The sequence below is a fragment of the Cucumis melo genome, chromosome 11 (assembly GCF_025177605.1).
Source record: "Cucumis melo cultivar AY chromosome 11, USDA_Cmelo_AY_1.0, whole genome shotgun sequence".
Classification (NCBI taxonomy): Eukaryota; Viridiplantae; Streptophyta; class Magnoliopsida; order Cucurbitales; family Cucurbitaceae; genus Cucumis; species Cucumis melo.
In genome coordinates this window covers 844,757-861,113 of record NC_066867.1, presented here as the reverse complement: position 1 = coordinate 861,113, position 16,357 = coordinate 844,757, and the positions used below count along the sequence as shown (strand labels likewise).

The 16,357-nt window shown below is 31.3% G+C and overlaps 3 protein-coding genes and 1 pseudogene across 4 annotated transcripts; 1 reads left to right on the top strand and 3 right to left on the bottom strand.

Annotated features, from left to right (window-relative positions):
* The first annotated feature begins 911 nt into the window (after positions 1-911).
* LOC103499669 (serine acetyltransferase 5-like) lies at positions 912-2,251 on the top strand (annotated as a pseudogene).
* Positions 2,252-2,273: 22 nt separating this feature from the next.
* On the bottom strand, positions 2,274-14,918 carry LOC103499737 (myrcene synthase, chloroplastic-like). 2 transcript variants are annotated; one of them, XM_051091713.1, is made up of 6 exons: positions 14,790-14,918; positions 4,598-4,976; positions 4,127-4,345; positions 3,337-3,475; positions 3,004-3,252; positions 2,274-2,911 (listed from the first exon to the last, which is right to left on the bottom strand). In XM_051091713.1, the coding sequence occupies exons 2-6, from the start codon at positions 4,939-4,941 to the stop codon at positions 2,615-2,617; spliced, it is 1,248 nt and encodes a 415-aa protein (XP_050947670.1). In that variant the 5' UTR covers positions 4,942-4,976; positions 14,790-14,918; the 3' UTR covers positions 2,274-2,614. The 2 variants fall into 2 exon arrangements, with proteins under 2 accessions (XP_050947670.1, XP_050947669.1); XM_051091712.1 differs by lacking the exon at positions 14,790-14,918 and adding an exon at positions 5,748-6,020.
* LOC103499664 (terpene synthase 10-like) lies at positions 12,907-13,758 on the bottom strand. The gene is made up of 3 exons (XM_051091714.1): positions 13,595-13,758; positions 13,311-13,455; positions 12,907-13,161 (listed from the first exon to the last, which is right to left on the bottom strand). Exons 1-3 carry the CDS (start codon positions 13,756-13,758, stop codon positions 12,907-12,909), a joined length of 564 nt encoding a protein of 187 aa, XP_050947671.1.
* LOC127143830 (myrcene synthase, chloroplastic-like) lies at positions 13,987-15,030 on the bottom strand. Its single transcript, XM_051079036.1, has 2 exons — positions 14,790-15,030; positions 13,987-14,408 (listed from the first exon to the last, which is right to left on the bottom strand). Exons 1-2 carry the CDS (start codon positions 15,028-15,030, stop codon positions 13,987-13,989), a joined length of 663 nt encoding a protein of 220 aa, XP_050934993.1.
* Positions 15,031-16,357: the final 1,327 nt, after the last annotated feature.

The following is a 16,357-nucleotide window of genomic DNA, read 5'->3' as shown; positions in this document are numbered from 1 at the left end:
TTGTGTATTTATGAAGGAAAGTTGGGTCAATATAAGTTTTTCTTGAATAGAAATGATCGGGGGTTGCATGTTGCATCTTATCGGTGAATTTAGAGGAACGTCAATGCTTTGGATAAAAGTGGACAAGGATTGGTGTGATGAGTCTCGAATGAGTATGTGGGCTAGTCGTCAAATGTCTTGAATAAAAATGATCTAGAGGCGCTGCAGGGTTTAAGGACTTGGATAAAAATGGTCAAGGGTAAAAAATTGAGCTTTGTTGAGAACTTTGAAGTCCAGAATAAAAAGGGTCAAAGGTAAACATATTTTGAAGGAATCAATCTCAAATAGTTTTAATGCGTACTCGAGATTTAATGCGTACTAAATATGAATGTTGAATGTTGAGTGAGCTCTTCAAGCTTAAATAGAGAGTGTGCATTAAATGATATGTTGATTCGTGTGTGGACATGTTATAGCTGTTGTTTATTTTTTCATGTTAAACAAGCATGTATAAATGTTGTGTATAACATGATGTGTAGATAAGTTACCAATTATCTTGTTGATGGTTTGATTCTCCCTCCTGCAATTGTTGAACTCAAAAAGGCATTGTTGAGTTTAGAAAGAAAAATAAAAATGACAAGATAAAGGGCATTTTGTAAGTTGCTCGTTTAAAGGTCCCTCTTGTAAATGTTGCATGTCAATAATTTCTGCATGGTAGCTTTCAACTTGGGATGAAATTAAACCTGAAACCACTCTCCTTTTCAAATCGGTAGGTCCATTGAATTTTAGATTTTCATTTCATTTTCCTTTGTATCTGTAGTGCGATCAAAGTCCCACAATGGTACCAAAAGCAAAGCCTTTGGATTTTGATTTCGTTTCCCATCGTTATTGGTTATGTTTTGTAGTTTAGACACTGTAATTCCATTTTTCCAGCCATGCCAATCGGTGAGCTTCGATTTTCATCTCAGTCTCCGATAGCAGTGGTGGATTCTACTATGAATAACGATGAGACATGGCTCTGAGGGCAGATCAAAGCGGAAGCATGGCAAGATGCCGAGTCAGAGCCAGCACTGGCTAGCTATCTTTACTCGACGATTTTGTCGCATTCATCACTCGAGAGACCACTTTCGTTTCATTTGGGGAACAAACTCAGCTCTTCCACGCTTCTTTCCACTCTTCTTTACGATCTTTTCCTCAACGCTTTCTCCACTGATTATGGTCTATGATCAGCAATTGCCTCCTCAATTACAAAGGTTTCTTAGCCTGCCAGGTGAGAAATTGCACATTTCAACCTTTTGAATTTGGTGAAATGATGTTTTTCTATAAGTTGAACTATTTGGGATTACCCATTTTGGCTTAAAATAGAGGTTCTTACGACTCATTTTGATGATTTGAAGATTGAGGTGTTCTTAGATTTGATCAGTCTGTTCATTGTTCTATTTATTCTTCAAATTGTGATTTTGTGAGTTGATTGGGGACTACTTTTCCACATTTAAAGCAGAAGGCAGAAAGAAAATAAGGATATACCAAATAAAGAATACTGGCTTCCTTTTCTCATGATGATTCTTTGTTGGATATATATTCATGTCTTGGGAAAAGTTACTAAATGTCAAAAACACCTTTTATGTTTAACTGATTTATGAAGTTCAAAGTCAGCTTTGTGTTTCTTTTGTCACTATCCTTATATAGCAAGTCATTTCTCTTTTAGGCTCATCGTGTGGCTCACAAGCTGTGGAATCAATCACGTAGGTGCTAGCACTAGCACTTCAATCACGCATTGCTGATGTCTTCGCCGTCGACATTCATCCTGCAGCAAGAATTGGGAAAGGCGTTCTATTCGATCATGCTACTGGTGTAGTGGTTGGTGAGACGGCAGTGATAGGCAACAATGTCTCAATTCTTCATCATGTCACTCTTGGAGGGGCAGGAAAGATGTGTGGAGACAGGCATTCAAAGATTGGGGATGGAGTCTTAATCGGCGCTGGAGCAACCATTCTCCGCAATGTGAAGATTGGAGAAGGAGCTAAAATCGGGGCAGGATCTGTGGTGCTCATTGATGTGCCACCACGAACAACTGCCGTGGGAAATTACGCAAGGCTGGTGGGGGGGAAGGAAAAACCATCACAGCTCGAGGATATTCCTGGAGAATCCATGGATCATACTTCTTTCATATCCGAATGGTGATAATTTGATAGTATTTTATACAATGAGTGGTTCTACATTTTCTTCTCTCCGGCACTGCAACTGTGGATTTTACTTTCCATTTATGCCCTTGTCATTACAATAGCCACTAGAGCAGATACATCGACCCTCTTTTTGGCTTCCCCTGTAGTATATTCACTCTTTTGCAACTGCTTATCAGACAATAAGTTTTGACAAATAAATAAAATGCAGTAACTTAACATATAGCTTGAATGTCTTTTCTTTCTCTTCTTCTTCTTCTTCTTCTTGGCCTTCACCATCATAGAAATGATTTCTGTTCACTCAGAGTCTCTTGTTTATCATTTGGATTAAGTTGTCTTTGCCACTAATATTACTTTGGACTTGTTGGGAGGAAGGGAACAAACAAGTGATTCTGAAGTTGGTGTTTCATGGATACTATGTCACTTAACAGAATACGTGTCCTCTTTAATTTCTGTTAAGCGGCCTTGATAAATAAAGATAATACACGATTCTTAGTCTCACGATCTTCGATAGTGTGCCCATCTCTATGTTGGTAGATAGTATGAGAAATTCTAGCCAGATTTAAAACAATTTCAATGAAACCCTTACAGAATAATGGTGAATTATTCAAAGCTTGAACTTCTTCATTCATTTTTTTCCACGATTCCATAATCAAATCCTTTATGTATTGTCTTGCTTCTTGTTTTGATACACCCGTGTCATTCATGTAACATTGTATAGAATTAGCGACCTCTCCTCTCTTTGCTTCCTCCTATATAAGATTTAGAGAAATCTCATTATCAATATTAAGAAATATTTATTAATATTATACATAAAGAAGATAAAATTTAAAACGAACTATACCGATGATGAAGCTAAATCATTGGCAAGACGAAATATGATGGATGAATGTTGAATAATATAAGGATAATGTTGCAAGCATTCCAAAGCCTCAATTGTCAATGAGTTTGTGGCAAAGACATAAGCATGAACAAGAAGAAGAGATGCAGATACCGAAATCCAAGCATTCTCTAAATACTCTTGAAATGTTGGTATGTAATTTGTGTAATACCACCTTGCTTCTATCAAAAATGCTTTGCATAAATCTATCCACTACAATATTTAATTGAGGATTAGTTGATAAGAACAATTTAGGGTAATTTGGAAGGAAAAGTTTGGAATTAGAATAAAACTTACCATTTTTTTTAAATAATGAATGACATTGACTTCATGATCATTGAGTAGTTTGAAAGCCATATCGTTGATGGTGTTGTGGAGAGTAATAAAACATAATCTCATGTATTTAGGCAAGCGATCAATTGCTGCAATATCCCATCTGAAAATACAATTGCAGTGGAAGGTTATTTCATCAGAAGAAAAAGAACTCAATCAAAAACTCCAATGAATTGGTACGGCAAGAAAATGAGTTTCTTTTAAGTTTTGAGTATCCCACGTTAAAACAATCGAGAACTCCTCAATATTTATAAGATACATGAGCTAGGTCCTCCCTTCATCGCTTTCCTCTGCAACAAACTACTTCCTCCTCGACATCGTCTCTACCTACATCTTCATCAAGCTGATTGTCGAATAGATGGTGGTGGAACCAGCCTATTCAAGCCTTGATAACGTTGAGAGGGAGGATTTCTATTAAGACCACACAATTTTTGTCCATGAAAATGTTTTCGTCATGGGTCCAAAATTCTTGTAGTGCACGTTAGTTAATCAAGTCAATTTGTTTTTCTTAATAAAAATTAATTTAATGGTTTTTTTTAGTATTTGGGACTTTTTAAGTATATTCTTGAAAGCTTTTAATAACCAAATTTAAAACATTACAGACCAAATACACATTGTTCACAACACAGAGGCAAGAAGTTATTTTTCCTAAAAGTTCTATAGATCATGAAAATTTTGAAAACATATGGGTTATCTTTAACTACAAAACTTAATCATCACATAGTTTTGTTCGATTTAAATGACTAGAAATTACCTCTCAACGACATCGGTAAAGAGTTCGAGCTCGTCCAAAGTTCCATAGACATCATAAACATCATCAATTATTGTTATTAATGAAGTAACTTTTGTGGTCATTCTTCTAAAACATCCAAGATGAGGTTCAAATCCCATTCCCACAGAGCAAAAGAAATTAGCCATTAGTCTATCCCTTGCAAACTCTAGTTTTTCTGCAAGCCCTGTACTCTTCCACCACCTTCATATGCACCGAAACAACCACTACAACATATTAATTTTAATGTGTAAGAAAGAACAAATAAAGATATATATGTATGACAATAAAGAAATAGAAGAATATGAAATGTAACTTAACATTTGTTTAGAATCACTTTCTTAACCAGTTAAAACCAATATTGTTTTCTCTTTACTTACAAATATATAGAAAATCATTCTAAATAGTCTTTTCGAAACTTAGAAAATCATTTCAAATATTACTCTTACTTATTACCTAGCAGCATATTTGAGGTCATCTTGATGTATGGATTGGACAACGTTGAAATCTAACTTGGCTAAATCCAACAACACTAGATTTGAGTCGGGTTTTGTTCGGTACACATCGATAAACCATCTAGCCTCCAATCTTGGCATTCTCCAATGAAGTGGGAGTTCAAGAGCGTGGCTTATCATAGTACAAACTATTTCATCACCATTTGATTCAAGGTATTTTGAAAGATGTTGAACGACAAAGTGCCTCAGTTCATCCAAAAAGCTTTCACCTTCCATTGACAAGAAGGAAGCTTCGTACAATGATAACATATCTTTAGCTTTCTCATCACAAATATCACTATCCATATTTTCTAGTTCATCCTTAAACCCGTCAAATACCTCTGTAGGAGAGTAATTGTGTATATAGCAATCAGGTCTAAAATATAAACAAACACAACACAATAAAAAAAAATATAATATTAATGAAATTCAAGTTCAAGTTTCATACACTTGTAGACCCTATCATTCAAATAACTTATAGGAGTCTATTAGATTTTGCTATATTTTCAATTCTTTAAAAATGTTGTTACATACTTAATTTTTAACCCTAAAATACTACCGTCCTTAGAAAATAATGTTGATTTTCTAGGAGAAAAAAACTAATGTCTAATTAATTCAATAACTATATTTTATTTTAGAAAATTGTTTTAAATAGTAAAATTCTTTAAAATATTTATAAATGCAGCAAAATTTTATTTTTCTATTCGTGATAGACTTTGAGTCATCTACCAATGTCTATTTACTAAAGTGAAATCTTTATCTAGGTCTATCATAGTTTATCATATGAATAGAATGTAAAATTTTTCTAAATAAGTTAACTCATTTTGTTATATTTTAAAATATTTTTTTTATTTTTCATTTTTAAAAGCTAAAAAGTGAAATATATATATATTAGGATTTATTGAAAATGTCAAACTGTTAAAAACATTAATAAAATATGGTAAAATTTTAGATTTTATAAATATTTTGAGTTCATTTTGTTATATATACTTGAAAATGCTCTTATTTTTATTTTAGTTCTAGTTCCCTACTTTGAAAATTTTAATTAATTGTTTTTCTTTTTTTTTTTGTCAATTTACTTACTATATATGGACAAAGAAACAAAACTCTACCTTGAGGGATGTGATAGCCATGTTGCCTTAAAATTCTAAAATGAAGAGATGTGGCATATAAACTTCTGTTGTTATTCCATTCTAAACCTTCTTCTCCATTGTTGAATCTTTCATTGATAATCTCTAACATTTGATTTATTTCCATTTGAAAGTGATATGAGATTCCCAACCTTTGCAATTCATCAACAACCTCCAATCCTTTCAAATTATCACCAACTAATAATTCTTCATTGAGCATCATTTTCACTCTTCTTATTAGCATATTCCTTTGATTTAAACACCTCTCCTCCTGAAATTAAAGCAAGTTTATGCTATCAATTTCTTTTATATATTGACCCTACCCAAATAATATAAATCTAATTTTAACACTTTCATTATTATATAGAATACTTTTAACATCAATGATTCTATCTTCTCATCTCTACATGCTAAAAATGATTCCCAATCACAATTTTAGGTTAGTTTTTCTAGAAGAAAAAAAAAAGTTCAAAACACTTTTGTAATCTCGATTGTTAATTTATATTATAATCTTCACACGTCTACAAGTCAGATATAACTTAGAGGTAAGCTCAAAGTAATCTAAACACCAGTTTGGAGTACCTCGACTTCAATTGGCCAATGGAATGGGCTATTCCTAAGTCATTCACTATTTGAGTTTCCAATTATAATAGTTAATGTTTCTAACTATTATAACATACAATTAACGACGATAGTATTATTTCAAACCTGTCTTGGATACCATCTTTAATTTTCTATGTTTTTACCCATTCTTTATCATTCTCGTTAATATTGACTAATATAATCTACATTTCAAAAGTAGACTATTATAACCGACATACTATAATAAACAACTCAACCTCGAGAATCCTTCTAATATTCAATATAGAAAACAAATCACATACTACTACTTTTACTTAGGAACCATAATAAATAGACCATACAAAGAGTTAAACAAATTGTACCTTTTATGAGGAGGGGGACACCTAATGGGTGGAGTGAGCTATTACAAGTCACTCCATTGGGGCTCCACCTATAATATCAATTATTACAATTATTTATAACCTTCAAATTTTTATCTATCCTCTTTTTTTCGTGTGATTGTGTTTACTATTTTCTATCTAGACTAAAATATTATGAACCTCAAATACCACTATTGTTATAACTCCATTTAAAATAGTTTAAACTCACATGCTAGAATAACCCAATTTAGGTACGATCAATACCCCTTAAAAACTTACTTAGACACGTTTCTCAAAGTTCAAAGCTTAAAAGAAAAAAAAACATACTTGAAAGTTCATAAACTTAAATAGTTCTAAAACCTGTGTAGGTTTTCAATACAATGGTAGTGTTCCCACCTTGGTCGAGTGATAGATACTGTATGAAGCAAATAGCACAAAGAATAATGAAAATGATTTTATAGTGCCATGAAACAAGTAGGGTTATTGTAGTGAGTAAAAATATGTAGAGTAACATGAAACGGTTTATATAGAAGCATTACCATGAATTCACTCTTCAAGGATTGAATAAACTCATGTTTCCAAATAGGAGGTTGGTAGTTTGCAGATCGTCGAACAACAGAATTATGAGAAAGTTTTTTGATGACCATGGATGGCTTATCCATTTGGCAAAGAACATAAAAGTTTGGAGAAGAGGGAAGATTTTGTGTGGAGGTAAAACAAGAGATGGAAGGATAAAGAGGAAGGAGAAGATGGAGAATACTCATATTCAATTCTCTCATACATATATTTACAAAACAAAAGATATATTATATTACTCCATATATAACTCCATTGATTTTATATATATCAATTTCAAAAATCCTTTGTTTATTATTATAAAAAAGTAGAAAAATAATTGAAAACTTTAAAAAGTATAAAAGTGGGAAAAATACAAAAATTTACGTGAAAAATTTAAAAATCGAAGAAAAATCACAATTCACTCTAAAATAGGGCAGTTGCCAAACTAGGAAAAGTAGAATTCTGAAAAATGCAATTTTAGCAATGGTTTATCCAAATTTTCAGATATAAAAGAACAATATTAGATCTCATTTTTGTTTTTAGTAGTCTAATTTTACTTGTGTGTGTGTGTGCACATGAGTTATACAATTAATATTCTAAATTTACCATTTATTGAACCACAAGTCTTAGTCTCAAGAAGTTCTCATGCATTTATTATCATCGATGGACTTAAATTGAAACTTGATTAATTTGTTTTAAGTTAATAATTTATAGTATATGAATATCAAGTTAGTAATGATTGAATTCTTCTGCTTAATTGATAACCATTCAATAATTACCTGCAGAATAGTCTTCGAGTTTTAAGCTTTTACTCTTTTTCTCTTCACCCTCCCACCTGTTTCTGATAATTTTGTATTTATTAAATTTTCTTTTTTATGAATAGTAATATATTTATAGAATATATCTTTAAAAAATTGTCGAAAATATTTATTAATATAACAAAATATCATTATTTAATAACGAAAAATTGCGATAGACCACTGTCTAGAATTATTGTAGTTTATTGTAAATATTGAGTAAAATTTTGCTATATTAATTTGTAAAAGTTATTTTTCTCATAGGTAATATTTATAAAATCAGTTTGTGCAAAAACAAATAAAGGTCATTTACTCTTTGTGACACTGTCATATTGTGGGCGCTTTCAGTAGGTCTACCCCTCTCCAAGCTGTCTTCTTTGATTACACTCTTTGAGCTGATGTGCATATATAGGAGACACACACGTGTACTAAACCCACCACACGTGTTAATTATTTTGAATTGAGGAACTTAGAACCGAGAAGCTTATGTCATTAACTGCATGCAACATTCTTTAAAATGTTATTATATATGTTAATATTTTGATTCTGATTACTATATTTACAATTGTTCTATAAGAAACGTGGTTCTTAATTGTTACGAGCACACCTCACACATTCTGTGACCACATAAACCCTATCTTCTCATATCTCAGTGACAACTTCTAATATTGGTGTCAATTTCCAATCCCAACAATAAATATAATTAGTACCTATTTAAGAGATTTTTTAATGTATAACTTTTCAAAATTATTTAGAAAAGTACTTTAGTTTTATTAAACAAAATATTTATATTTTCACAAAGTCCCAACATTAATTGTTAGAAATATTCTAAATTATTATTAGACAACACGAAATTACATCTCAAACTAATTAACTGTTAGGTTAAATTATCTTGATGACCAAGTAGAAACATTTGTTAAATCCAAGAGACTAATTTGCTTTGTAAACTTTAAAATTAAATAGGCACTGACTTAGGGTCTCTATCCTCGTCTTGAACATTTTGGTAGAGCCTAATTTCTTAGAGGTCATTTATCTGCTTAAGGATATTCAATTTTCTAAAAACGTTTCCTCGTTTATTGAGAACGCTAAGGTTAAGTAGTCAAAATTTGAGTGTTGTCTCATTTTCCCATGTTTATCGTAGTCAAAATGCTCTGGCACATTTTGTGTTGCACACAAAACTTTGAAGAATCGATAGTCTTCGGTTCTTTATAGTTCTTTATCTTGAATGACTTACTTTGAAGTTCCTTTTTATTTTTAATCGTGAATAAAAAGTAGACCATAATTTCAAATTGTAGAAACAAAAGTTGGAATTTAAAAAAAGAAAAGTTCATTCTCAAAATTCCAAGTTCTATTTTTGTCTTATCTCTAAAAGTCCAATCACTTTTGTCCCCTCAATTCAGTAGTGACATTTTCTTCTCTCTCCTCATGAACAATTTATTATTTCTTTTTTCCAAAACAAAGTTTGACAAAATTTTCCCAAATTAGTAGTTTTGTTCACGTGGACTTATAACTTCCAAACTATCACTCTTCCCCCATTTAATACCACGATTTTTTTTTTCTCTCAAAAGTATATCTTTTATTTTAATAAGGGGCATAATGCGATTGTGAAAAGTATTTGGAAAGTAGATAGTTCCAAGATAGGGTTGTTTTGGGGAGGAAGTGTGTTGAGAACCCTTCATTCGTTCCAAGGAGCTAGGTCATGTCTTTAACTCAGGACCTACATTATTTTTATAAAAACAATTAGAACTAGGTCATGTCTTCAACTCATGGTTTACAATTTTTTTTAAAACAATGGAGCTAGGTCATTGTCTTAACCCATGACCTAGCTCTGCCCGTGCTAGCCTACCAGTCAACCACGTCAGAGGCTATGCTAGCCTACTAGTCAATGATCGTAAAGTCGCCGCCCATCTACACCTTTGCATATGCCTATTGTCTGCCTCTATTCTGCTAGGCCTATTGAAGCATGTAGGAGGACAGGTGTTGAAGACTCGTCCTCTTCCTTTTAAATTGCCCATCTTCACAAACCATTCCCACAAACTCTCTTCACACAAACTTCACCTCACACATACTCTTCAGTTCGGTCGGTTTATTCTTAATCCTTCTTTATGTTCTTCACATAAACCATTTCCATAAATTTTTACTTTGTTAGATCGTTTAGACCAAGTACAAAATTGTTTTTCACGTGTGTGTGATCGATTAATCTCGTGGGTATTTTTATTATTTCATGTTGTAGGTTTATGGGCTTTTATCTTTTTCAAAATTGTTTTATACGATATAAATATTTTTGCGTTTTGTTCTACTTTTAAAAAAACGAAAAACAAAAATTTTCTAATTAGTGGAGAGAAAAGTTAAATATATTGAAAGCAAAAAAGTTAGAAGAGAAAGAAGGAAAAATGGGACAAATTTTGTTTAGGCTAAGATGGAGAGGGTAAAAATTGGAGACAAAATAAAGATAAAATGAATAAAATGAAGTGAATGGAAGAATTTTTTTAATGTGAAATAATTATAGCCTTTTCCATTTACAATCTCTCCAAAAGAATCACTTTAAAATCATCACCTCCCAATGATTGACAGAGAATTCACTTTAAAACCACTTTCTCATTAATACCAAACATCACCATTTCTCTATCTCAAAAGTTGGGCCTACAATTAATTTTGATGATTCCAAAATTGAGTTGATTAAAAAATTAAGGTAATTATAATAGATAGTAATTTTATAAATAATAATTAAATATATAAAACCTTTTACAAATGGTAAATAATATAGCAAAGTTTATTTGTGACATATCTATATTTACAATATGATATATATTTTCATTATTGGTAGACTTGGACAAATTTTGTTAAATAGTGTTATCTATATACGTTAATATTTTAGATTTAATTGCTATATTCGTAACTATTTTACTATAAAAGAATAACTATAAATATAATAATGAAACCAAAATAACAATCTATAATTAAAAAAAATACCGTAGGTTTAGCAAAACTTAAATTCAATTTCAAGAGTCATTTAGCCTATCTAGATACATTTTTATTATATTTGAAATTTTTTTAAAATGCTATTCAATTCAATTATTAATCCGATATCAAATTCTAAAAAGAAAGAAAAGAAAAAAGAAAATGAAAATCAAATAAAAAGCATCCAAACACGTGGTTATTAATTGTGATGGCCACATTTCCCCTTTTTTGGACCATATAAATTAAACCCTATCTTTTGGTATATTGAAAGAACGAGCTAAGCCCCCACAGAATATGACATATCTCAAACACGTGGTTATTAAAAGTTAGGGTTTTTTCTTGCATAATCATTGGTATTCTAAAATATTATACATTTTGTTCAACATGCACTATAGGAATTCTACCGACATGGCTAAGTCAAGAGTATGGTTCTAATACGACTTAAGGACAGCGACCCTCCATATATCACCAGATTTGTATGACATTGTTCGATTTAGAGGCATAAACATATATTCCTCATGGTTGGCTTTTGTTTTATGCTTCACCTCAAAAGACCTTCTTACCAATAGAGATAGTTATCCTCACTTAGATATCCTTGATCTTCTCCTTATCTAACTAGCTAATGTAAGACTTTGAATGCATTCCCGACAAAGAAATTATCAAATATCAAGCAATCTAGTTGAGAATATCAAACTCTCACCTGCAACAAAATAACGAACTTGGTAATTATTTAGTTCGATGAAGTGCCACCTAAAAGTCAAGCAATAATTGCAATAATGTATTTATCAATAAATAAACGGCAATTACAGTAACACTTCAAATAATCCAACTTAGAGAATGGTCACTTAGACTTCTCTTAAGCATGTAACTCCATCTCAATGAAACTTAGACCATTTTCACCCAACATGAGAATCTGTTCTTAAAATATAATAGAATAACTCATAGGCACTTAAGGTCGACAATGAAAGCTTCATAACCTAATGGATTGACGAACATGTGCTTTTGGGATCCACACACACAAGAGAACCGCTCCAATATTCTTCAAAACAGTCATTAAAAGAACATAACTTGCTCTTACATATGCACAGTGGAAAATAAGAGAAAATCCACATTAAAAGTTTGAAGAGCATAAATAAGGAAAGAATAGTCTAGAAAAAATAACCCTACAGAAATTTGTCGATAAGAAAAAAGTTAAACTGCAAGATTGACATCTTTAGAGATATCTTGTGAGATAACTTCTGAGCAACGACACCAAAATATCCAAAGATGCAAATTTATAACTTCTAAAAATGTTAGATATCAAACACATAATGTTTAACTCTGAATGATACAACTGATACTTGCAAATACGCGATAATTTTTTTCTAACAAACCACAAGAGATAAAAACATAAGAATCTTGGTACACATAACTGTGTTCCTAACTTTTTGCATATATCGATCTGCACGCATTCATTCCCCACAATATACAATATTTTGAAGTTTCTAATGTATATATGAATCTAAGCAGACTTCATAAATAAAGATAATACACGATCCTTGGTCTCATGATCTTCAACAGTGTGACCATCTCTATGTTGGTAGACAGTATGAGAAATTCTAGCAAGATTTAACGCAATTTCAATGAAATCTTTGAAGAGTAATGGTGAATTATTCAAAGTTTGAACTTCTTCATTCAATTTCTTCCATGATTCCATAATTAAATCCTTAATATATCGTCGTGCTTCTTGTTCTGAAGCACCCGTGTCATTCATGTAACATTGCATAGATTTAGCGACTTCTCCTCTCTTTGCTTCTTCCTACATAAGAGTTTTAGAAAAATCTCGTAATCAGTACCAAGAAATATTCAATACTGTATAAATAACTAAGACAAATTTAAAAAGAATTATACCGAAGATGAAGCTAAGTCATTGGCAAGACGAAAGATAATGGATGAATATCGAATAATATTTGGATAAAGTTGCAAGCACTCCAAAGCCTCTATTGTTAATGAATTTGTGGTGAAGACGTAAGCATGAACAAGAAGAAGAGATCCTGATACTGAAATCCATGCATTCTCTAAGTACTCTTCAAATGTTGGTTTGTAATTTGTGTAATACCACTTTGCTTCGATCAAGAATGTTTTGCATAAATCTGTCCACTGCACAACAATTTAATAGTAAAAAGAATTAATTAGGATTTCATAATTAAGTTTCCGATTTGGATTTCATAATAATATATTAAGTTTCATATTAGCACAAAAAATCATATCCAATAATAATAATAATAATAATAATAAAGAATTAAAACATTTACCATTTTTCTTAAATATGGAATGACATTGACTCCATGATTCTTTATTGCATCAAAAGCCATGTCATTGATGGTGTTGTGGAGAGAAATAAAACATATTTGCATGTAGTTCGGTAATGAATCAATTGCACCGATATTCCATCTGAAAATTTCACACACATTTTTCAGTATAATATGAAATACAAAGACCAAATAGAGAAGTCATACTCAAAATTAACTCAATAATTGATGGAGTATTTTATGGTTAAATTTGGTTGGATTTAGTGTGGCTATTAAATTACCTCTCAACAGCATCGGTAAAAAGTTCAAGTTCGTCCAAAGTTCCATAGACGTCGTAAACATCATCAATAATGGTTATTAATGAAGCAATTTTTGTAGACATTGTTCTAAGGTATTGAAGATGAGGTTCACATCCCATTCCCACAGACCAAAAGAAATTAGCCATCAATCTATCTCTTGCAAACTCAAGTTTCTCTCCAAGCCCTGTGCTCTTCCACCACCTTCATATACACCAAAAACATCCCACACTACAATATATTAATACGAGATATGAAAATGAAGAAATGGAACAAAATTAAATGTAGCTAAGAACATGTTTGAAACGACTTTTTAACCTATTTAAAACAAATGTTATTTTGAGTACGTAAAAGTAATTTTTTTTAGTGCATACGTCTTAAACAATCATTTCAAATAGATCCTTATTAAATAAGTACCTGGAGACATCTTTTAGATCATTTTGATGAATAGATTGGACAATGTTGAAGTCTAATTTGGCTAAATCCAATAACACCGGATTTGAGTCGGGCTTTGTTCGATACACGTTATCGATGAACCACCTAGCCTCCAATCTTGGCATTCTCCAATGAAATGGGAGTTGAAGAGCATGGCTTATCATAGTACAAATTATTTGATCATTATTATTAGATTTAAGATATTTTGAAAGACGTTGGATGGCAAATTGTCTGGCTTCATCCACAAAGCTTTCGCCTTTCATTGCTAAGAAGGAAGCTTCGTAAAATGTTAACATTCCTTTAGCTTTCTCTTCACAAATACAATCCAAATTTTCTATCTCATTCTTAAACTCCTTGAACACGTCTACATGTAACCAAACAAAGACATATTACGCGATATCAACAAATAAAGAGAATACATATAAATTAAACGTAAAATACAGATTCATGAGTATGTATTTACTGCGTTCACGATAGGGAGAACAGTTTTATTAGAAAGGATGTTATAAAATATAGAATAAATGCACATCTAGGATTTAGAATTCCCCGATACTTAATCGTTTGAAGCGTCATGTATTGAATTAGACAGTCTAACAAAATTAAATGCTTAGCAGTAAATATTATTTTAGTTTTTAAGGATTTATTTAACCGATTTGTTTTACTTTTTAAGGATTTATTTAACCGATTTGTTAAGATAAATTATCTAAATTACATGAAGAGCTGTAGAAATGAGATTGTGTGTTACCTTGAGGGATGTGATAGCCATGTTGCCTTAAAATTCTAAAATGAAGAGATGTGGCATATAAACTTCTGTTGTTATTCCATTCTAAACCTTCTTCTCCATTGTTGAATCTTTCATTGATAATCTCTAACATTTGATTTATTTCCATTTGAAAGTGATAAGAGATTCCCAACCTTTGCAATTCATCAATAACTTCCAATCCTTTCAAACTATCACCAACCAATGGTTCTTTGTTGAGCATCATTTTCACTCTTTTTATTAGCATATCCCTTCGAATTAAACATCTGTCGTCCTGAAATTAAAAGCAAGTCTATGTTATATATCAACTTATTTTATTGACCTTACCAAACAACATATAAATCTACTTCCAAGAACTCCCAAAATCGTATTAATTTTTCGAATGTATAAGGTTAGAAGTTAAAAATAAAGATAAAATTCAAATATAAAAAAATACTCAAATTATCAACAAAATATAGCAATATTTTATATCTATCAACTGTGATATTGATAGACATTAATAAAAATTTATCAATATCTATCCATCTAAAAGATTTTTATATCTTATAAATAAATTTAACAATTTTTTTGCAATTTTTTTTGCAATTTAGAATAATTTTTCATAAAGATACTTATTACTATTTTATGAATGGATGATCTACTATTTGCACCACTTCCAATAGGAAAAAGTTAGATATTTTAAATTGGAACCAACAACCGACATCAGTTAGATCCTTATGTAAGAATTTATGTGGTTTTAACACGACAAACAGGAAAGGGTCCATCACTTTCAATTTGATAACTGTGACTCTTTGGAAGATTTGGTTAAAAAGAAATAATTGCATCTTCACAAGCTCCGAAAAAGACTAAAATTTGCTTTGGGATGACATTGTGGCGCTGACTTGTTTCTGGAGTAGTAGATCAAAACTTTTTTTAGATTACAATGCTAGCACTATAGCTTTAAACATAAATGCTTTTGTTTGATCGGACTTTTCTCTAGCCCTTTCTCTCCTTGCTTCCTGTATTGACTGAATCTTTATTGATTACAAATGAAGTGGGAGTGATGAGGGCGCTAAGGGGGTGTCCACCTAGTGGAGATGTTCGGGTGCACCTAACTGACCCTTTAATTTGTATATTTTTCTAAAAAAAAAAGGAAAAAGTAGAAAGCAGAGTTTTTATTATTAAATTATATGCCTAAACTAATTGAGTCTTATCTACGTCTCATTAAAATCCTAAATATCATGTCCGTTTGATAATTATTTAAATTTTAGTTTTTTTAATTAAGCATATAAATTCTTGTAGCATTTTCACAAGCTTTTGATCTCTCGCAAACTTTTTACTAGTGTTTTTAAAAACCAAACCATGTTTTGAAAACTAAAAATAATGTGTTTTAAATTTTTATTTCTAGTTTAGAAGCAAATTTTATAATGAGTTCCATGTTTTTTAAAACCAAACCATGTTTTGAAGGCCCCTCCATAGCTTTGAAGAAAACGTGTGGAATGCGATTAAGCAGGAGCTCCCTACTCTAACCAAAGCCGCGACATTGATTTTCCGATTTGGTAACTTAATCCAAA